General features: G+C 45.6%; 1 protein-coding gene across 1 annotated transcript; it reads left to right on the top strand.

Moving 5' to 3' along the window:
- Window positions 1-1,270: 1,270 nt before the first annotated feature.
- On the top strand, window positions 1,271-12,946 carry LOC111584938 (uncharacterized). Its single transcript, XM_035940972.2, has 6 exons — window positions 1,271-1,430; window positions 2,376-2,714; window positions 4,413-4,488; window positions 4,723-4,801; window positions 6,123-6,306; window positions 6,388-12,946. The coding sequence occupies exons 2-6, from the start codon at window positions 2,376-2,378 to the stop codon at window positions 6,967-6,969; spliced, it is 1,260 nt and encodes a 419-aa protein (XP_035796865.1). The 5' UTR covers window positions 1,271-1,430; the 3' UTR covers window positions 6,970-12,946.
- The last annotated feature ends 5,145 nt before the right edge of the window (window positions 12,947-18,091 follow it).

The following is an 18,091-nucleotide window of genomic DNA, read 5'->3' as shown; positions in this document are numbered from 1 at the left end:
AGCTGTAAGTTATGGACCTGGATAGCTTCATGTAAATATACATCCACAACATCACAAAATACAATAAAATACCATGATTTTTAATAAATATCTACTTGTTTACATTCAGATTTTACAGCATTATAGCTACAAATCATGAAAAAAAATCAATAACTACATGTTTACTAAACCTTTCACTGTATTAATGCTGTAAATTATAGACTCTGACACTTGAATGTTAAAAATGCATCAGGGTTGGAGTTAACCTGAACCGTGCACACAGAAAAATGCATGTTTAGTCAACCTTCTACTTTATATCATTTGTGTCTCATTTGTATCATTTTGTGTCTTGTTTATGTCAAATTGTGTCTTGTTTTTCTTGTTTGTATGTCCTGTTTGTCATTTTGTGTCTCATTTTTGCCATTTTGTGTCTCATTTGTATCATTTTGTGTCTCATTTTTGCCATTTTGTGTCTTTGTGTCCTCTTGTGTGTAGTTTGTGGTGCTTTTTTGTTTTTCTTGTTTGTGTCATTTTGTCTTATTTTTGTCATTTTGTGTCTTGTTTGTGTTACTTTATCTCCTTTCATGTCTCATTTTTGTTGTTTTTTTCTCGTTTTTCTCACTTTGTGACTCATATTTCTCTCTTGTTAGTCTTGCTTGTGTCTTTTTGTGTATTTCTTGCTGCTTTATTTCTTATTTGTATTGTTTCGTGTTACATTTTATGATCCTTGTTGTTTTGGGCTCCAGAAAGCTTCATATTTCCAGGTTTTCTCTGTGTTTCCAGTGAAGGTCAGAAGTCTGGTAGTAAATCTGTTTCTGCTGCTGATGGAGTCTCATCCCATCCTGATGCTGTTTCCTCCTCAGGGTTCTTCTCTGGACCTGCGGGCTGCACAAACCTCCATCAGCTCCATGAACCTCCTTCACCTCCATAATTCTCCATCAGCTCCATCGGGCTGCTCGTCCTCGGCGTGTTTGTGTTTTAGCGTGGAGTGGACGTGCGCTACGTGTCTGCGTGCGTCCGATGCATGGCACACATTGTGCATCCAGCTCGAGCCATGCATGTGCGCGTGCGCGTGTGTTTACTCCTCTCCGTAGTAGCGGCCCTGCCCGGATCCACGCACACGGGAGACACATGAGTGGGCGGGACCGTGAGTGCCGGGGCCACCGTCCAATCGGCGCCTCGTAAAGCCGCCACTGGCTGGACGCAGCAGCCAATGGGACGCGCCGCCGCAGGGACGACAGCCAATGGGATGCGCGCAAAACGTGGGCACGTGGATCCGCGCACATGTTGACGCTCGTAAACTGGAGAGAAAAGAAGCGGCGGAGGCTCAGACCGACGAACGGAGCTGAGGCTGGGCACCGGGGCTGCTCCAGCCGGGTTATCTACGGACCACAGCCGGTACCGGAACCGGACCACCGGAAGGAAGAAGCTGCTGATTTATCTGAGAGAAGGTGAGTGCTGCTGATTTTTCTGTTTCTCTGGTTTCTATAAGTTGTCCTGAAGGAATGTCCTGTCTCTGGATTTCAGCTGTTTAAAGCCCATTTCTGCCATTATTTCTATGAATAAATGGCTCTATTATTATTATTATTATTATTATTATTATTATTATTATTATTATTATTATTAATAATAATAATAATAATAATAATAATAATAATAATAATAATGTAAACACTTGTATAATTAGAGTGGATCTGATTTCTGCTCTGTTGTCACCCGGGTTCAATCCTGACATTTCTAATGATTGCTTGGCAACGTACGGCCAACACCTGAGACAGCCTCATGGTCCTACCTGTCCCACCACCTCCATCCAGCAGAGCAGAACATCTAAATAATAAAAACAGGACTGAACTGTGTCCTGGCTGAGCCTCCATGGAACCAGCGGGACGTTTGGTTTGATGGTAAAGCAGGCTGTGTTTGGGATAAATGTGTTGGAGGAGAAAAGAGGCACATGTCCGGAGATGCTCAGCTCTCTGTAAAATGTGAGGAAGAGGACGAGCAGAGCGAACAGGAGGAAGCAGGGAGCTTTCAGAATCCAAAGGGGGGATGGAGAGCGAGACGAGAGGAGAGGAGGAGCCACCGCCAGCTCCGGAGGCTGAGAGACTCTATTCTGATTTCACTACCAGCTCCCATCCCCCCTCAGTTTACTCTCCTCCAGCCTCCAATCTCCTCAATGGCAGCCAGACATGCTGTAGCATTGTGCTGCTGCCTCCCCCCAGTCCCAGTCTGCTCCATGCTAAACTAGGGCACTGGTAGACCCACCATTTTGAGTAACAGGGGTTAGTATTTTTGGTTGAGAGACGGCAAAATGGGGTTTTGTTTCTGCTCCTTTCCACTTCCTGTCCCGCTGCAGACATGCCAGTGTGGTTTTTAACCTGAATCTACCCCGGTGTTAGATGCAGTCCCAGGGCAGCACCTCGTCCCAGCCCTCCTTCGACTCCCTGAGCTCCAGCGACAGCCTCCTGTTCAGCGACTCGGAGCAGGCCGAGGACGACACCGAGGTCTTCCTGACCGACAGCTCATCCTCCGTCATCGTGGGCGAGGCGGGCGGAGCAGCGGCCGGTGGGGATGGCGGGTCGGAGAGTCCCGGGTCGCAGTGGACCTGCGACGGGTTCACCGACAAGGAGGAAGAGGAGGAGTCATACCGGTTGGAGGGCAAGGAGGCCCGGGGCGGCGAGACGGACCCGACGGAACAGATCCCCAAATCACAGGGAGATCTGCTGTTTGCTCAGAAGGTAATAAGAGTCCTACACGAGCTGTTTCCATGTTCTGTTGGCACATTTTGAAGTTTGGTGTCGGAAACAGTTAGTCTGACTCACTGGATATAGACTTAGGGGGTGAAATCCGCTTCATACAACAACAGCAACGACGTCCAAGTAGCAACCTGCACACTGACAATTTAAAGTTCTTACATGTTTCCCCACTATAGAATTTAATGGAGACTAGTCTGACTCACCAGATGTAGACTTCAGGTTTAGAATCATCATCAACCTCCACTCAGCTACATACACTCTGACAATTTAAAGTTTTGGAATTTCCCCCCTATAGAAGAACAATAATGAGGTGCAGTCAGACCATTCTTCAGAAAACAGCATCAAGTATAATATGACACAAACTTTATGAAAACTAGTCTGACTTACCGGATGTAGACTTAAGGGCTTAAATCCTCTTAATACAATAACAACTTCCAAGCAGCATTTTCCCCCCATAGAGGAAGATGGAAGATGGAGGAAGATTAATGGAAACTAGTCTGACTCATCAGGTGTAGACTTTGGTTGTGAAATTCTTTTTGTACAGCAACAACCTCCAAGCAGCAACCTACACACTGAAAATACCACTTTTATGCAATCTTACCTTTCTATAGCTAATTCGATACTGAGGTGCAGTCAGACCATTCTCCAGAACTGACAAAGTGTTGTGAAAATAGTTTTATATAGGAGGCAGTGGTGGCACAATGATTAACTTTCTGGACTACTGATCAGAAGGTCAGAGGTTCAAACCCCGATGCAGCCACTGTCGGGCCCTTAAGCAAGACCCTTAACCCTTCCTCCTCCAGGGGGCGCTGTACTATGCTGACCCTGGGGATATGTGAAAACAGAAAGCAGCAAAAACAGAATTTCCCGTCTGCATTAATAATAAAGGTAGGAATGTGGAAAGCATAAATTGGTGTTTTTCTGTGCATTTTGACCGGTCAGACTCACTGATGTAGACTTCGTGTTGAGGTTTTTGTGTTTTGGAGTTACAGTCAGATTATTCTCCAGAATTAACAAAACATTGTGAAATAAGGTCTGGATATATGAAACTTGTGTAGATTTTCCCACTCCGCCCACTCTGGTTAAAGAAATACAAACAAACCAGAGCTTTTTTCAATCACCCCATAACAGAATGATAAAGAGGTGCAGTCAGACAATTCTCCTTAGTGCTGTGGAAAATGCTCTGAACATGCAAGTCTTAAGGAAATGACAAAATTTGATCAAATTTCCCCATTTATGCTTGCTTGAGGTGGTTTTTGACCGTTCTGAGACTTACTGAGCATCTTGTTGCATTTTTTGGACAAGTTTTGAAGCAGCAAACCTTGAACTCGTGACTGATGAGCTGTTTCCACTTCTTTCGACATGAAGAAGAATTACTTGTTTCCCTACAGCTTCCTTGTGTTTTCTTTTTTAGCAAACGACGACTTCTCCTCTGTTTATTCCCGCTAACGTCGCTCAATATGCAGCCGAGTTTTTTTTTGCTCAGTTGCAATTGTTTCACTCTTTTGGGACATTTCAAAAAGTTTGCTTCAAATTTGCATGACAATTATGTGGAAAAACAAGTGCATAGAGATGAGAGGAAGGATGACGAAGCAGTGTTAGTCAGAGGAAAGCCCAGCAGACTGCTTCAGACAGCAGGCCTGAGTGGTAATCTATCTCCTCTCCTGTTTCCTCTGTCAGTGTGCTGAGCTGCAGGGTTTTGTTCGGCCTCTGCTGGAGCTGCTGAATGGACTGAAGAGAGGCCGATTCGACCGCGGTAAGCATCTTTACATCGCTGCCTCCGGGCCTGCTTGTGTGCAGACCGGCGGCTGAAGTTGTAGCTGCTTGAACACGAGTTTCTGTGATGTGAGTGTTGGTTTGTGCAGCAGCCGGTATTGATGTGTGTAGCGACAGTCTGACTCATTAGCTCAGCATAGTTTACCAATAGTCTGAGAGAGAGACGGGCTGCTCGCTGTAAATGCTGACCGGAGGATTGTGTTTTTGACCACAGGTTTGAGTAGTTTCCAGCAGAGCGTTGCCATGGATCGAATCCAGAGGATTGTGGGGGTTTTACAGAGACCCAACAGCGGGTAAGATGTCATGCACAATGTCCCAACTAGAGCTGAACAATTCATATCATCACAGTATAGCAAAATACAGGAGCTGCTTTATTTGGATAGAATGAGTCACGATAAACCATTTTAACACATTATTCCTCCTGCATCTCCATGAAAACAGCAAAGCTGTGGCTAAAATTAGAGACAACTCAGAAATGTGTTTTGTGCAGAATGACAGAAGGACAAAAAACAAAAGTAGAGTTTGATTTTCTTGATTACTAATTTTAAATTTCCCGCAGTTCACCTGAAAACTCTCATATTTGTGTTGCATGGCTTTTGGTCTCATCTAAGCCATTAAAGCACTTCTGAAAACTCACTTTTATGGAACTTCTTTCATGTGACATCTACTTTTAGCTTTAATCAGTTGTAGTTTATTTCAGATGTTCTCTCTTTGCTTTATTTTAATTTTAGCCGTTTGGTTCTGTGGTGTGATGTCGACTCTAATTCTTTAATTCTCTAATATTTAGATTTTAATTTACAACTTTTAATCTTCAGTCTTATTCTTCCATTTTTAGGCTTCCTTTGTGTGCTAATCTAGCTAATTATTGTCTCGTTATGTCTTGCCTGATTGTCTCTGTGTTTGCATGTTTTGACTGTCTTCTTAAGGCTGCTAGGTAAATAAAGTATTGCAATTATTTATTATTATATTAATGTCTTGAATTTTTAGTTTTTTATAGAATCAGGTTAATGAAAACAGTTCATTTTTGGTGATTAAAAAAATTAGATGTAGAATAAAGTAATTTTGATTAAATATGACAATATTAAACTTGGTTTGGTTAACTTTCCTGATAAAACGGCACATCAAACATTAGTTTACTGTTTTCTGAATAATTGTGTAATTGTGTAGAGTTTTTAAGATAGCATGCCTTTAAAAGCCCTCGGCAGGCTTTGGAGTTAGTAAATGAAGCAAAACGTGTTCTCAGATGTTTTCAAAATACATTTAATCTTTTTTTGTGGAAAAGAAATTCACACTAAAATTGTGACTCATACTACAATATCTATCAAAATAATTTAGTTGTAAAATTTTTGGCACCTCGTTAAGTTCTTTCCCAGCATCACGAGACCGCGTTGAGGATGTAAATGATTCCTGAACTTGACAGGGAACAGTGAGGCGGTATTACATTTCCAGCCTCGTCTCCTGTTACATGTTTTATTGAACAGTCCCGGGGGAAAGTTGAGCTCCAGCATTCACCAGCAGAGCAGAAAAACTTGTGAAGAAACTTTACTGAGATCTGTGTGCAGATGGTAATAAATGTCCAGATGTAATGCACTTCCTTTTCTTTGTCACCTTTAGGGAGAAGTACTTGAACACTCTGCTGCAGGTGGAGATGATGTTGAAGCTCTGGTTTCCTCAGATTCCCACTCAGCTGGTGTCTGTAGCCTCCAGCGACGCCACGTCTCCGCCTCGATCCCTCCAGGACACTTTCGGCTCCATGCCGCCGCACAAACACCGGGATCAGCTACACATTCCCGTCAAGGTACGAGCTTACTTGGCCTCAACTCCACCACAAATTGAAGTTCACATTCAGTGATAATTAACTCCCCTGTTCGTTTTGCAGAAGCGCAGACTCAGCTGGACAGGGACCGACTCCACCTCGCCTTCCCCCGTCCTTCTCAAGTGTCCTCGAAACAACGCACAAGAGAAGGGCCTCGATCAGGACGAAGGGGACGACCCTCTTTCTTCTCCAGCGCCGGCATTTGATGCGAACCAGAATTCTCCGGATGTGGCCGGCGACAGCCAGCTAAATGACGAAACAAAGGGAAAAGACAGTGACGGCGAGGAAGTAGAAAAGCTGCCGAAGTACAAAGCGGGTCAGAGCTCCGAGCCGAGCCTGACTTGGGTCCACGTCGCCCCAATCCTGTCCCCAAGAAAGGTTTCACACGAGGGCACGACGTCGGCGGTTAACGGCGACCAGGCGCCCGGCCAGAAGGGCAATCCGGCCATGCAGGACAGCTCCGTCACCTCGACCACGCCCTACAAGCAGTCCAAGAATCTGAAGAAGCCAATCCGGTGCCAAAGCCAGCCTGTTGCTGGACCACAGAGTGAGAATGCTGAGACGTGTCAGGGTCAAATCCAAACTCCTCTTCATGTCACACTGAAGCCTTTGCCCCGGGTTTGTCCGACCAGCTTAGAGACCTGATCAGCCCTGATCTGTTCCACCGCCAGGCTGAAAGCTGCTGCTGCTGCGACGGGAAGAAGGAAAGAGGCGAAAGACCCACAAATATACAAGAGTTAAAGAGAAGAAGAAGGAGGGAAGAGTTGTCTGTGATAGAAATCAAATGATGGATCAAACAAAACTCCTCAAAACAACAGTTAGTTCAAACAACAGGACGTAAGTGAAACCTACCATGATTACATAAAGATCTAAATATGTGCACAAAGGTAGTTGTGTGTTGAAGGGTAAAGATAAAAAAAAACTCTTAAAGGAATATGCAGGTTACAGGATTAAAGACTAAGAGTAGAGATTGTGAAGAATCTCGAGGAGCGAATGAAAATTTCCTTCTCAGCATGAAAGCAATCAACATATTCAGAGGAGGATGTTTCATCGAACTTGAAGGACTCTGAACACAGAAAAGCTGATGTCATGACTGAGAATGAAAGCTTCCGATGTTTATTGTGACGAGGTAACTCCAGTTATGATTCAATACTGAGTGAGTAAAAGTGAGTGATTTGATTCTAGTCTCAAGGCCAACTCATGGTTTCTATATGTACTACAATAAGTCCGCATTGGTCAGCATCATCACCCCTCGTGACAAACATAGAAAAACGTTCAGGGCTCCAATGGATGCTTTGGAAAAGCTGCAACTTTGCAATTTGCCAGTAAAGCCCCTGGTTACAGATTAGACTGTAGCAATGTAGCATGTTAACATTTGTACATTGTTTTTGGTGATGCTAAAGAGGAGAAGACTGCTACCGGACAAGAAAATAATGCCGCTTATCGTCTTTACCGAGTTCAGCCAATCTTGACCCCTGTAGCGATGTTTCAGTACCTAGTCTCAAGCAGGTACTTTCTTTCTTCCTTGAAAGAGATTCCTGCATTCAAAACATGTATAAAGCTTTAACTTTGAAATTCTTACAGTGGAACGCGGCCTAGTAACAAGTGGTCGGACATAGCACGGGATGTCTGGAGATTTTAGAACTTGAAAACATGTACAAATGAAGAATCTCCAAAGTCTGGCACAACTACTTCAATTATAACTCTGTAAATGATGAATTAGTCCCTCCTCATAACAAGCATTTGTTTTTCTTGCACAAGTGCAATCAATGTGCTAGCAATCAGGATAATTATCCCCTAACCCAAGTTAGGGTCTAATTCTCCTGATGTCATATTCATGTATAAGTCTGCCATGTCCGCCACGTATTTCAGTGTCTTTCTTCTCCCTTACCGTTTCACAATCTCCTTTGCTACAGGAAACAACAACAACAATTTCTGAGCAGCAACCCAAACACTGAAAATTTCAAATCCATTCTGCTTTGTTCTTTCAGTAAATTACCCAGTGACGGTTCTTTCCTCCCTGCATCCAGATATTCCACCAAAACAATCCTTTTTGCAGAGGCGCAGTCACTGCATCCTGGGCTTAGAACCTTAATGAAATGCAAAAGCCCGTCGTCTTTTGTCTAACGAGGTGCAGTCAGACAGTCAGACCATTCTCCAGCTATGGAGAATGGTCTGGAGACACTTTGCGGACTGGGAAAGCATGAGTTGGCCTTTATGACCAGACAGATGTTTGACTTTACATTCACTTGTAGATAGAACTGAAGCATCTGACTTGCAGAGGTAAAAAAAAAAAAAAAAAAAAAAAAAAAAAGACATTGAAGTCATTGAGAATCTTGTAGCTAGTGACATGAGGAAAGCCGTGGACAAAGCACAGCATCAAACTGTACGTGTGTCAGAGTCGAAGAAAAACGATGTCACAACTTACGAATGTAATCCAAGAATTGTTTGGGATCGGCGGCATCGGGAGGAAGTGACATCCAGCGTTTCCTATCGAGCTGTGGATTGGATAAACCCGACCGCCAACCGGTGTCACGAACATCCGAGAAAGACTTTAAAAAGACCAGCCTGAGGAAAAACGACAGACCACTAGACGTACAACTCTCGAGTCCCACAGTTAATTTATTCATGTGTTGATGTGACACTTCATCTATTTATTGTTTGTATTTATTTATTAGGCAGCTGATTATTGCCGGCTGTGCGCTCGCACGGTTCGGCCAACACTTTTGTGGAGTCAATTGAGAAGATGCTGTTTTGTTTGTGGTTTTTATCGGGGTCAAACAAAAACAAGGAAGTGAAATCTTCACAGTTGGACTATCGGACTACTGTGCCTTTTACCAAATAGGATGTGTTCGGAAAAGCGCTCGGTGCTTTCAGTGCATTCATACTGCGTTTTGATTGTTTGCTCGTAAATGTCACGAAACCAGTCCACGTTCAGTCACGAAAGCCTCTGAGTCGTCAACTTGCTTCTGAAATCACAGCAAAATCAAGTTTCTACTGCTTAAAAACCGGTTTCATCCACAGCGAATCCAGACTGCCTTCATCTCCAACTGTCCCAGCGGCAGCCGTTCACCCATTAGTTATCAACTAATAAATTAATCGACAACTTTCTCTTCACAATGGATTAATTGATTACTTGCCAACTAAGCTGAATATCTTTGCGCTGTGGACAAAACAACTTATTTGTGGAAACACAAATCAACATTTTTCACCATTTTCACATTTTCTAAACCAAACGACTCGAGTTAGTCCAGAAAATAATCAACAGAATTAATCAACAAAGAAAATCATTATTAGTCATTAGTGTCACCTACAGCTATTCCCAACTGCCAACATCAACAATTTTTTTGATTAATCGCCAATTATTCAGATGATTGATGAATTGGTTTGAGTATTTTTTTTTTAGGAGAAAAAGTCTAAATTCTCTGGTTGCAGCTTCTCAAATGTAAATATGTTTTGGTTTCGTTCTCCTTGTTCACAGTAAATGCGCTTTTTTTCACTATTTCTGACATTTTATAGATCAAGCAATTAATCGAGCTGCAACGATTAATAAACTATTTGTGAATTGTTATATTTATCGCCAACTATTTTGACAATTTGATCAATTGTTTTGAGTGTTTTTTTAGAAGAAAAAAGTCTAAATTCTCTCATTGTAGCTTCTTAAATACTAATATGTTTTGGTTTCTTTTCTCCTTGTTGACAGTAAATGTGTGTTTTTCTTCCCCCTATTTCTGACATTTTATGGATTAAATTTAAAAAATGAGCTGCAACGATTAATCAGTTAGTTGCCAACTACTGAAATTATCGCCAACTATTTTAGTAATTGATGAGTTGGTGTGAGTATTTTTTAAAAGAAAAAAAGTCTAGATTCTTTATAGCTTCTTAAATGTAAATATTTTTTGGTTTATTTCCTCTCGTTGACTAATTAATCGATTAATCAATTAATTATTAACTGTTAGATTATTGAGAACTATTTTAAGTATCTAATTTTATAAAAGTCTAAATTCTGTGATTTGAGCTCCTTAAATATGAGTGGTTTCTGGTTTCTTTCTGACAGTAAACTGAAGATCTTCTCACCATTTTCTGACATTTTATCAACCAAACAATTGATTAGTTGAGAAAATAATCGGTAGCTGCAGTGATTAATCAGTTAGTTGTTGACTATTATCTCTAACTATTCTGTGATTGCAGCTTCTTTAATGTGAATATTGGTATCTTTTCTCATATATGACACTAAACTGAATATTTATTCACCATCTTTTGACGGTTTACAGACCAAACAACTAATTGATTAATCAATTAATCAGTTATTTGTTGAGTATTATCACCAACTAGTCTAAATTCTTTGATTGCAGCTTCTTTAATGTGAATATTTTCTGGTTTCATTCCTCTGTGACAGTAAACTGAACATCTTTTCAACTTTTTCTACCGTTGAACATCCAAACATCCAATCGATCGACTGATCGGTAGCAGTTAGCCTCCCGCTAGCTGCTGTTTGTCGTGTAATATTTGAACGTAGCCTTTTTTTCTTTCTTTTTTTGCTTTCCGATCAGCAGAGGAACCGATCGAACTGCACTTGTAGCTGGTGCTCTTGAAAAACTTGAAACTAAACGAATAATGGTGCAGATGTAAGAGGAGGAGCCGTGTGATCTAGCGCTGCTGCTGTCGCTGTGATTCCAGCTGTAGTTTAGGAACTCTTCTCTGAATGGATTCACCTGAACTGTACATATTATCGCTTTTATTTTATGTGTTTGGAGTGTACAAACCCTCAGATCGGTGCCCATCCGAGCCTGGGGGAGTCTTCCTCCACTCCTGGGTTGTTTTTTCTTTCTGAATCAGGTTTGTGGTGACAGAGAAACCAATTGCACTTATTTTTCATCGTTCATTTTTCATGTAAGTTTTCTACTGCCGCGGCCGCCACGGTCCGACTACAATCTTTGTTTTAGCTGCCTTCATCTTCTTCTTCTTTTAGTGTAGACTATAGCCTCCCCTTTGCCTCCCCCCATGTCCCCCCTACCTCCCCTCTATCTCCCCTCTGCCTCAACTCTGCCTCCCCTCTGCTTCCCCTCTACCTCCCCTCTGCCTCCCCTCTGCTTCCCCTCTACCTCCCCTCTACCTCCCCTCTGCCTCCCCTCTGCTTCCCCTCTACCTCCCCTCTACCTTCCCTCTGCCTCCCCTCTGCCTCCCCTCTGCCTCCCCTCTGCCTCCCCTCTGCCTCCCCTCTGCCTTCCCTCTGCCTCCCCTCTATCTCCCCTCTGCCTCAACTCTGCCTCCCCTCTGCTTCCCCTCTGCCTCCCCTCTACCTTCCCTCTGCCTCCCCTCTATCTCCCCTCTGCCTCCCCTCTGCTTCCCCTCTACCTCCCCTCTACCTCCCCTCTGCCTCCCCTCTGCTTCCCCTCTACCTCCCCTCTACCTTCCCTCTGCCTCCCCTCTGCCTCCCCTCTGCCTCCCCTCTGCCTCCCCTCTATCTCCCCTCTGCCTTCCCTCTGCCTCCCCTCTATCTCCCCTCTGCCTCAACTCTGCCTCCCCTCTGCTTCCCCTCTACCTCCCCTCTGCCTCCCCTCTGCTTCCCCTCTACCTCCCCTCTACCTCCCCTCTACCTTCCCTCTGCCTCCCCTCTGCCTCCCCTCTGCCTCCCCTCTATCTCCCCTCTGCCTTCCCTCTGCCTCCCCTCTATCTCCCCTCTGCCTCAACTCTGCCTCCCCTCTGCTTCCCCTCTGCCTCCCCTCTACCTTCCCTCTGCCTCCCCTCTATCTCCCCTCTGCCTCCCCTCTGCTTCCCCTCTACCTCCCCTCTACCTTCCCTCTGCCTCCCCTCTGCCTCCCCTCTATCTCCCCTCTGCCTCCCCTCTGCTTCCCCTCTACCTCCCCTCTACCTTCCCTCTGCCTCCCCTCTACCTCCCCTCTGCCTCCCCTCTGCTTCCCCTCTACCTCTCCTCTACCTCCCCTCTGCCTCCCCTCTGCTTCCCCTCTACCTCCCCTCTACCTTCCCTCTGCTTCCCCTCTACCTCCCCTCTATCTCCCCTCTGCCTCCCCTCTGCCTTCCCTCTGCCTCCCCTCTGCTTCCCCTCTACCTCCCCTCTACCTTCCCTCTGCCTCCCCTCTGCCTCCCCTCTGCCTCCCCTCTGCCTCCCCTCTATCTCCCCTCTGCCTCCCCTCTGCCTTCCCTCTGCCTCCCCTCTATCTCCCCTCTGCCTCCCCTCTATCTCCCCTCTACCTCCCCTCTGCCTCCCCTCTGCCTCCCCTCTGCCTCCCCTCTATCTCCCCTCTGCCTCCCCTCTACCTTCCCTCTGCCTCCCCTCTATCTCCCCTCTGCCTCCCCTCTACCTTCCCTCTGCCTCCCCTCTATCTCCCCTCTGCCTCCCCTCTAACTTCCCTCTGCCTCCCCTCTATCTCCCCTCTGCCTCCCCTCTACCTCCCCTCCCCCTCTGCCTCCCTTCATCTCCTTTAAGTCCCGTTACCATCTCTTCTTTCCCAACTAAACTCTCACCTCTCGTCTTTGTCGTGATATTTACTCCCCCGCATCCTCCACTCTCTGGCTTATTTTTCTGTCTTTTTTCCAATAATGATACAAAAACAAACTGAAAAATCTTTTAATAAATGATACATTTTGGGAAACTGTCTGTTGGTGTTTTGTGACTCCTGGTTTGGAAAGCAGCTCCGGCCAAACAGATGTGCGACTCCAGGGGGTGCAGACTTAGAGGCTGTACATTTAGAGTAGGGGTGAGGAAGGGTGAGGAGGCTGGTTCAGGAGACTCTGTAATCTGACTGGGAGGAGGAGGAGGTGGTGGTGGGACGGCTGATCCTCCAACCAGCTGCTGCCGAACCACAAACACCAGATCTGAGGAGGAGTAAATATCTGCTGTGAAACCCAAAATCAGTCTCCAAATCTCAATTTAAAATGAATTTTTAGATTCATTCTACCTGGAAATGACAAAAACAGGTGAGAAAAGCACTGAGATTTTGATGCATTTTTAAAATATTTATATTATGTGTTAAAATACCATGTCTAAAATAGTCGCGTGCATTAAAACAGTGAGTTAAAAACACATTTCTGCAGGTTAACAGAAGCTATAATATCACATGAACAGATTTCCAACAAGATTTTGTTATTTAACATCCATCATCCATCCATCCATCCATTCATCCATCCATCCATCCATCCATCCATCTTCTTCCTCTTATCCAGGGTCGGGTCGTGGAGGCAGCAGATGAAGCAGGTCATTCCAGATGTTCCTCCTCCCAGCAATTCTTTCCAGCTCTTCCTGGGGGATCCCGAGGTGTTCCCAGGCCAGATGAGATATATAATCCCTCCAGAGGGTTCTGGGTCTACCCCGGGGTCTCCTCCCAGGAGGATGTGTTCAGAAAACCTCCAAAGGAAGTCTCCCTGGAGGATCTGAATCAGATATCCAAACCACCTCAACTGGTTCCTTTAGGGGTGAAGGATCAGCAGCTCTACTCTGAGCTCCCTCTGGATGTCTGAGCTTCTCCCCCTATCTCTAAGGCTGAACCCAGACACCCTATGGAGGAAGCTCATTTCAGACTCTTGTATCCGTGATCTCCTTCTTTGGGTCACTACCCAGAGCTCATGACAATAGGTGAGGGTTGGAATGTAGATGGATGGTAAACTGAGAGCTTCTCCTTGAGGCTCAGCTCCTTCTTCACCACGACGGTTTGGTGCAACGCCTTCATTACTGCTGACGCTGCACCAATCCTCCTGTCTATCTCTAGCTCCATTTTCTCATCACTCATGAACAAGATCCTGAGATACTTGAACTCCTTCGCTTGAGGAAGCAACTCCCTCCCAACCCAGAGGGAGCAATCCACCGGTTTCCATCACAGAACCATGGCCTTCGGACTTGGAGTTTCTGATCTGCATCCCCACCGCTTCACACTCAGCTGCAAACTGCTCCAGTGCTGCTGAAGGTCTGAGGAACCAATAGAACAACATCATCTGCAAAAAGCAAAGATGAGATCCTGAGGTCCCCAAACCGGACCCTCCTCACCCCGGCTGCACCTTGAGATCCATGAATACCACAAACAGGATCCAAGACAAGGGACAGCCCTGGAGGAGTCCAACACCCACTGGAAACGAGTATGACTTTGTGCTGAGTATGTGGACACAGCTCTCACTTTGGTTGTACAGGGACCGAATGGCTCGTATCAGAGACCCTGGTACCCCATACTCCCTCAGTATCCCATACTCCCTCAGTACCCCATACTACCTCCGTACCCCATACTCCCTCGGTATCCCATATTCCCTCAGTACCCCATACTCCCTCAGTACCCCATACTCCCTCAGTATCCCATACTCCCTCAGTACCCCATACTCCCTCAGTACCCCATACTCCCTCAGTACCCCATACTCCCTCAGTACCCCATACTTCCTCAGTACCCCATACTTCCTCAGTACCCCCCACAGAAGCCCTCAGGGGACACAGTCATAGGTCTTCTCCAGATCCACAAAACACATGTAGACTGGCAGGTCAAACTCCCATGACCCCCTCAGCAGCTCCACAAAAGTAAAGAGCTGATCCACTGTTCCACGACCAGGATGGAATCCGCATTGCTCCTCCTGGATCCAAAGTTTGACAATCGATCAGAGCCTCCCTTCCAGCACCCGAGAGTAAACTTTCCCAGGGAGGCTGAGAAGAATGATACCGCTGTAGTTGGAACACACTCTTCAGTCCCCTTTATGAAGATGGGAATCACCACCCCAGTCTGCTACTCCACAGCACCGTACCCGATGTCCACGCGACATTGTAGAGATGTGTCAATCAAGACAGTCCAACAATGTCCAGAGCCTTCAGCATCTCAGGGCGAATCCCGTCCACAGCTGGCGCCACAGAGGACGTGTTTACCAATTCAGGAGTTCCTCAAAGTGCTCTTTCCACCGCCCGACAATATCCCCAGTAAGGGTCAGAAGTTCTCCCCCCGACTGTACACAGCCTGAGTAAAGCCCCGCCTCCCCTTCCCGAGGCGTCAAACAGTTTGCCAGAACTTCCTTGAGACCAACTAAAAGTCCTTCTCCATAGCCTCCCCGAATTCCTCCCACACCTGAGTTTTAGGCCTTTTGGCCAACCGGTACCCATCAGCTGCTTCAGGAGACTCCCGAGCCAAGCAGGCCAGAAAAGCCTCCTTTTCCAGCCTGACGGCTTCCCTCCCCGCTGGTGGACACCAGCAGGTTTTTGGATTGCCATCAAGACAGACACCAGTGACCTTCAGGCCACAGCTCCTAACAGCTGCTTCAGCAATAGAGGCTTTGAACATGGACCACTCAGATTCCATGTCCCCAACCTCCCCCAGGATGCAGGAGAAAGTCCTCTGGAGATGGGAGCTGAAAACCCCAATGACAGGGTTCTCCTCCAGATGTTCCCAGTTCACCCTCACTACATGTTTGGGTTTACCAGGTCTGTCCAGCAGTCTTCCATCGGATCCAACTCACCACCGGGTGGTGATCAGTTCACAGCTCTGCTCCTCTCTTCACCCGAGTGTCCGAGACATCCGGCTGCAGGTCTGATGATAAGACTATGAAGATGATCATCGACCTTTGGCCTAAGGTGCTCTGGTACCAGGAACACTTAAGAGAACCTGATGCTCCAACATGGTGTTTGTTATAGACAATCTATGACCAGCACAGAAGTCCAATAACAAAGCACTAGTCTGGTTCAGATCAGGCTGCTCCTCCCAATCACCTCCTCCAGGTTTCTCCATCGTTGTCCACGTGAGCGTTGAAGTTCCCCAGGAGAACGATGGAGTTCCCAGGTGGTCCCCCTTCCAGGAACCTCCCAGAGACTCCAAGAAGGCCGAATACTCTGAACTGCTGTTTGGTGCATAAGAACAGACAACAGTCAGAGTTTATCCTCAGAGAAGCGACCCTCTGGTTCTCCAGGGAGAACTCCAACAAAGCGGTGCTCAGCCAGGGGCTGGCCTTTAAAAGTGTCTTAATATTACAGTTAGGCTTTTCCTCCTTTAGATGTCTGAATTTCTGATGAAAACAAGACAATAATTTTAGTTTTTACAGTTTTAGAAAACCTCACCGTGTTAGTGCTTCTTCTTCATTACATGCAGTTTAAAACCAGACTATTCATTCTCATGTCAAATTTAGAAGTTTTATTTGACCAACAGATTTTTTCTGGTTAGGAATGACATAAACAAAACAGAAAACACAGTAAAACTGTCATGAACACAGCCTGAGCGCCCCCCCCCCCCCCCCCCCCCCCCTTCAGGTGTGTGTTGGTGTAGAAGGCTGCAGCAGGTGTTTGGAGTCAGTGATTGGGTGATTGTGTGCAGGTGGAAGTCGTGCAATCAAGCTTCTCCTGCTCCGCTTTATAATCAGACGCCACTCTGTCTTGGACGCGGGACCGTGAACAATGAACAGTTAGTGCTCTGCACTGCTCAAGTCTTCGTCTCTGTTTTAATGCTCTCAGTAGTCCTGTTCTCTTTGTTTAGTGTCGACTTCTGCCTGCTTCTGTTCCCGGATCCTCTGCCTGGTTCCCTTCCTCCTTTCCATCTTGGAGTCTCCTGGATGAAACACCTGTTGCCAGTCAGACCTCGCCACCTGAGACACCACAACCACCAAGGCGGACATTAAACTCGTGGAAAGCTTGGATTCCCCTGTAGCCCACACCTCTGCTCCAGCCGCTCCACCGCTGGCTAGAACACCTAGAAGAGGATTCACTTACCTGGACCGGTTGAGCCTGGCTTCCCCTTCCACTCCGAACTCCATCCCTATATAGCAGTCCATTAAGTCTCTGTTCCTGAGCAGTACCAGACTACTGTTTACCAACGTTAGTATTTACAGTCGTTCGTAATTCGTATCCTGTAGTATTTTCCGGTAAAGAATTGTAGTTTCGTAAATAGTTATTTTTGTTTGGGGTTAGTTGGTTAACGATTACTGTTAGTATTAAATTCTGGGTTCTTTCTATTTTATTTGGGATTCCTGCCTTGGTGTTGCCAAAGGTGAGTTTTCATGATTATCTTTGTTTTTTGTAATTATTCCTCCATTCCTCTAGAGGGGCTTTCTTCATTCTGTAGGGTTATTTAAACTTCCATTTCCTAGTTTTCAGAGATTGTAGTTTTTCCTGTTTTCTAGTATTGCAAATAAAGCATTCTAAAACTTACCTGTGTCTGTAATCTCTTCCCTGCACCTGAGCCTTTGCACTCACCGCAACAAAAACATGGTGTTAGAGACGTTAATGATGACAGATTTCAATGGATTCAGGTCCGAACAAAAATGTCAAAAGTGAAAATGTAAAATAAAAACATAGAAATATTCATTATTAGCATAACTAACACAATTTTTTATGTTTACGTCATTTCCAGCCAGAGGAAAAAAACTGTTCAATAAAAATTTAATTTATTAACAGTTCAATAAAAGATCCTCAGATTTCCTGTTTTTCACCTTTTTTTTCTCTCTTTGCTCCTGAATCACTTCAATGATGCTGATTTTAGGAAAATTTTTAAAATCAGACAATCCACACACACACACACACACACACACACTCTACACACACAGTCTACACACACACACTCAGGAGTAGCATCATGTCTCTGACTACAACACCGTCAGCTTCCCTCCTCCCCATCACCCCCCCACCCCTGTATCCATGCAGTTTTTAGCAGAGCAGCTTTCTTCCCTCCTCCTCCCTTTCTGCCCTCCTCCTCTTCCTCCTCTTCCTCCTCTTCCTCCTCTTCCTCCTCCTCCCTTTCTGCCCTCCTCCTCCTCCTCGTCACCCCGGTTTGGAGGACAAAGAGGAGGATGGAGG

This window comes from Amphiprion ocellaris, chromosome 9 (genome assembly GCF_022539595.1).
Source record: "Amphiprion ocellaris isolate individual 3 ecotype Okinawa chromosome 9, ASM2253959v1, whole genome shotgun sequence".
Classification (NCBI taxonomy): Eukaryota; Metazoa; Chordata; class Actinopteri; family Pomacentridae; genus Amphiprion; species Amphiprion ocellaris.
The sequence above is the reverse complement of the archived record's forward strand: the minus strand, read 5'-3'. Positions and strand labels throughout refer to the sequence as shown.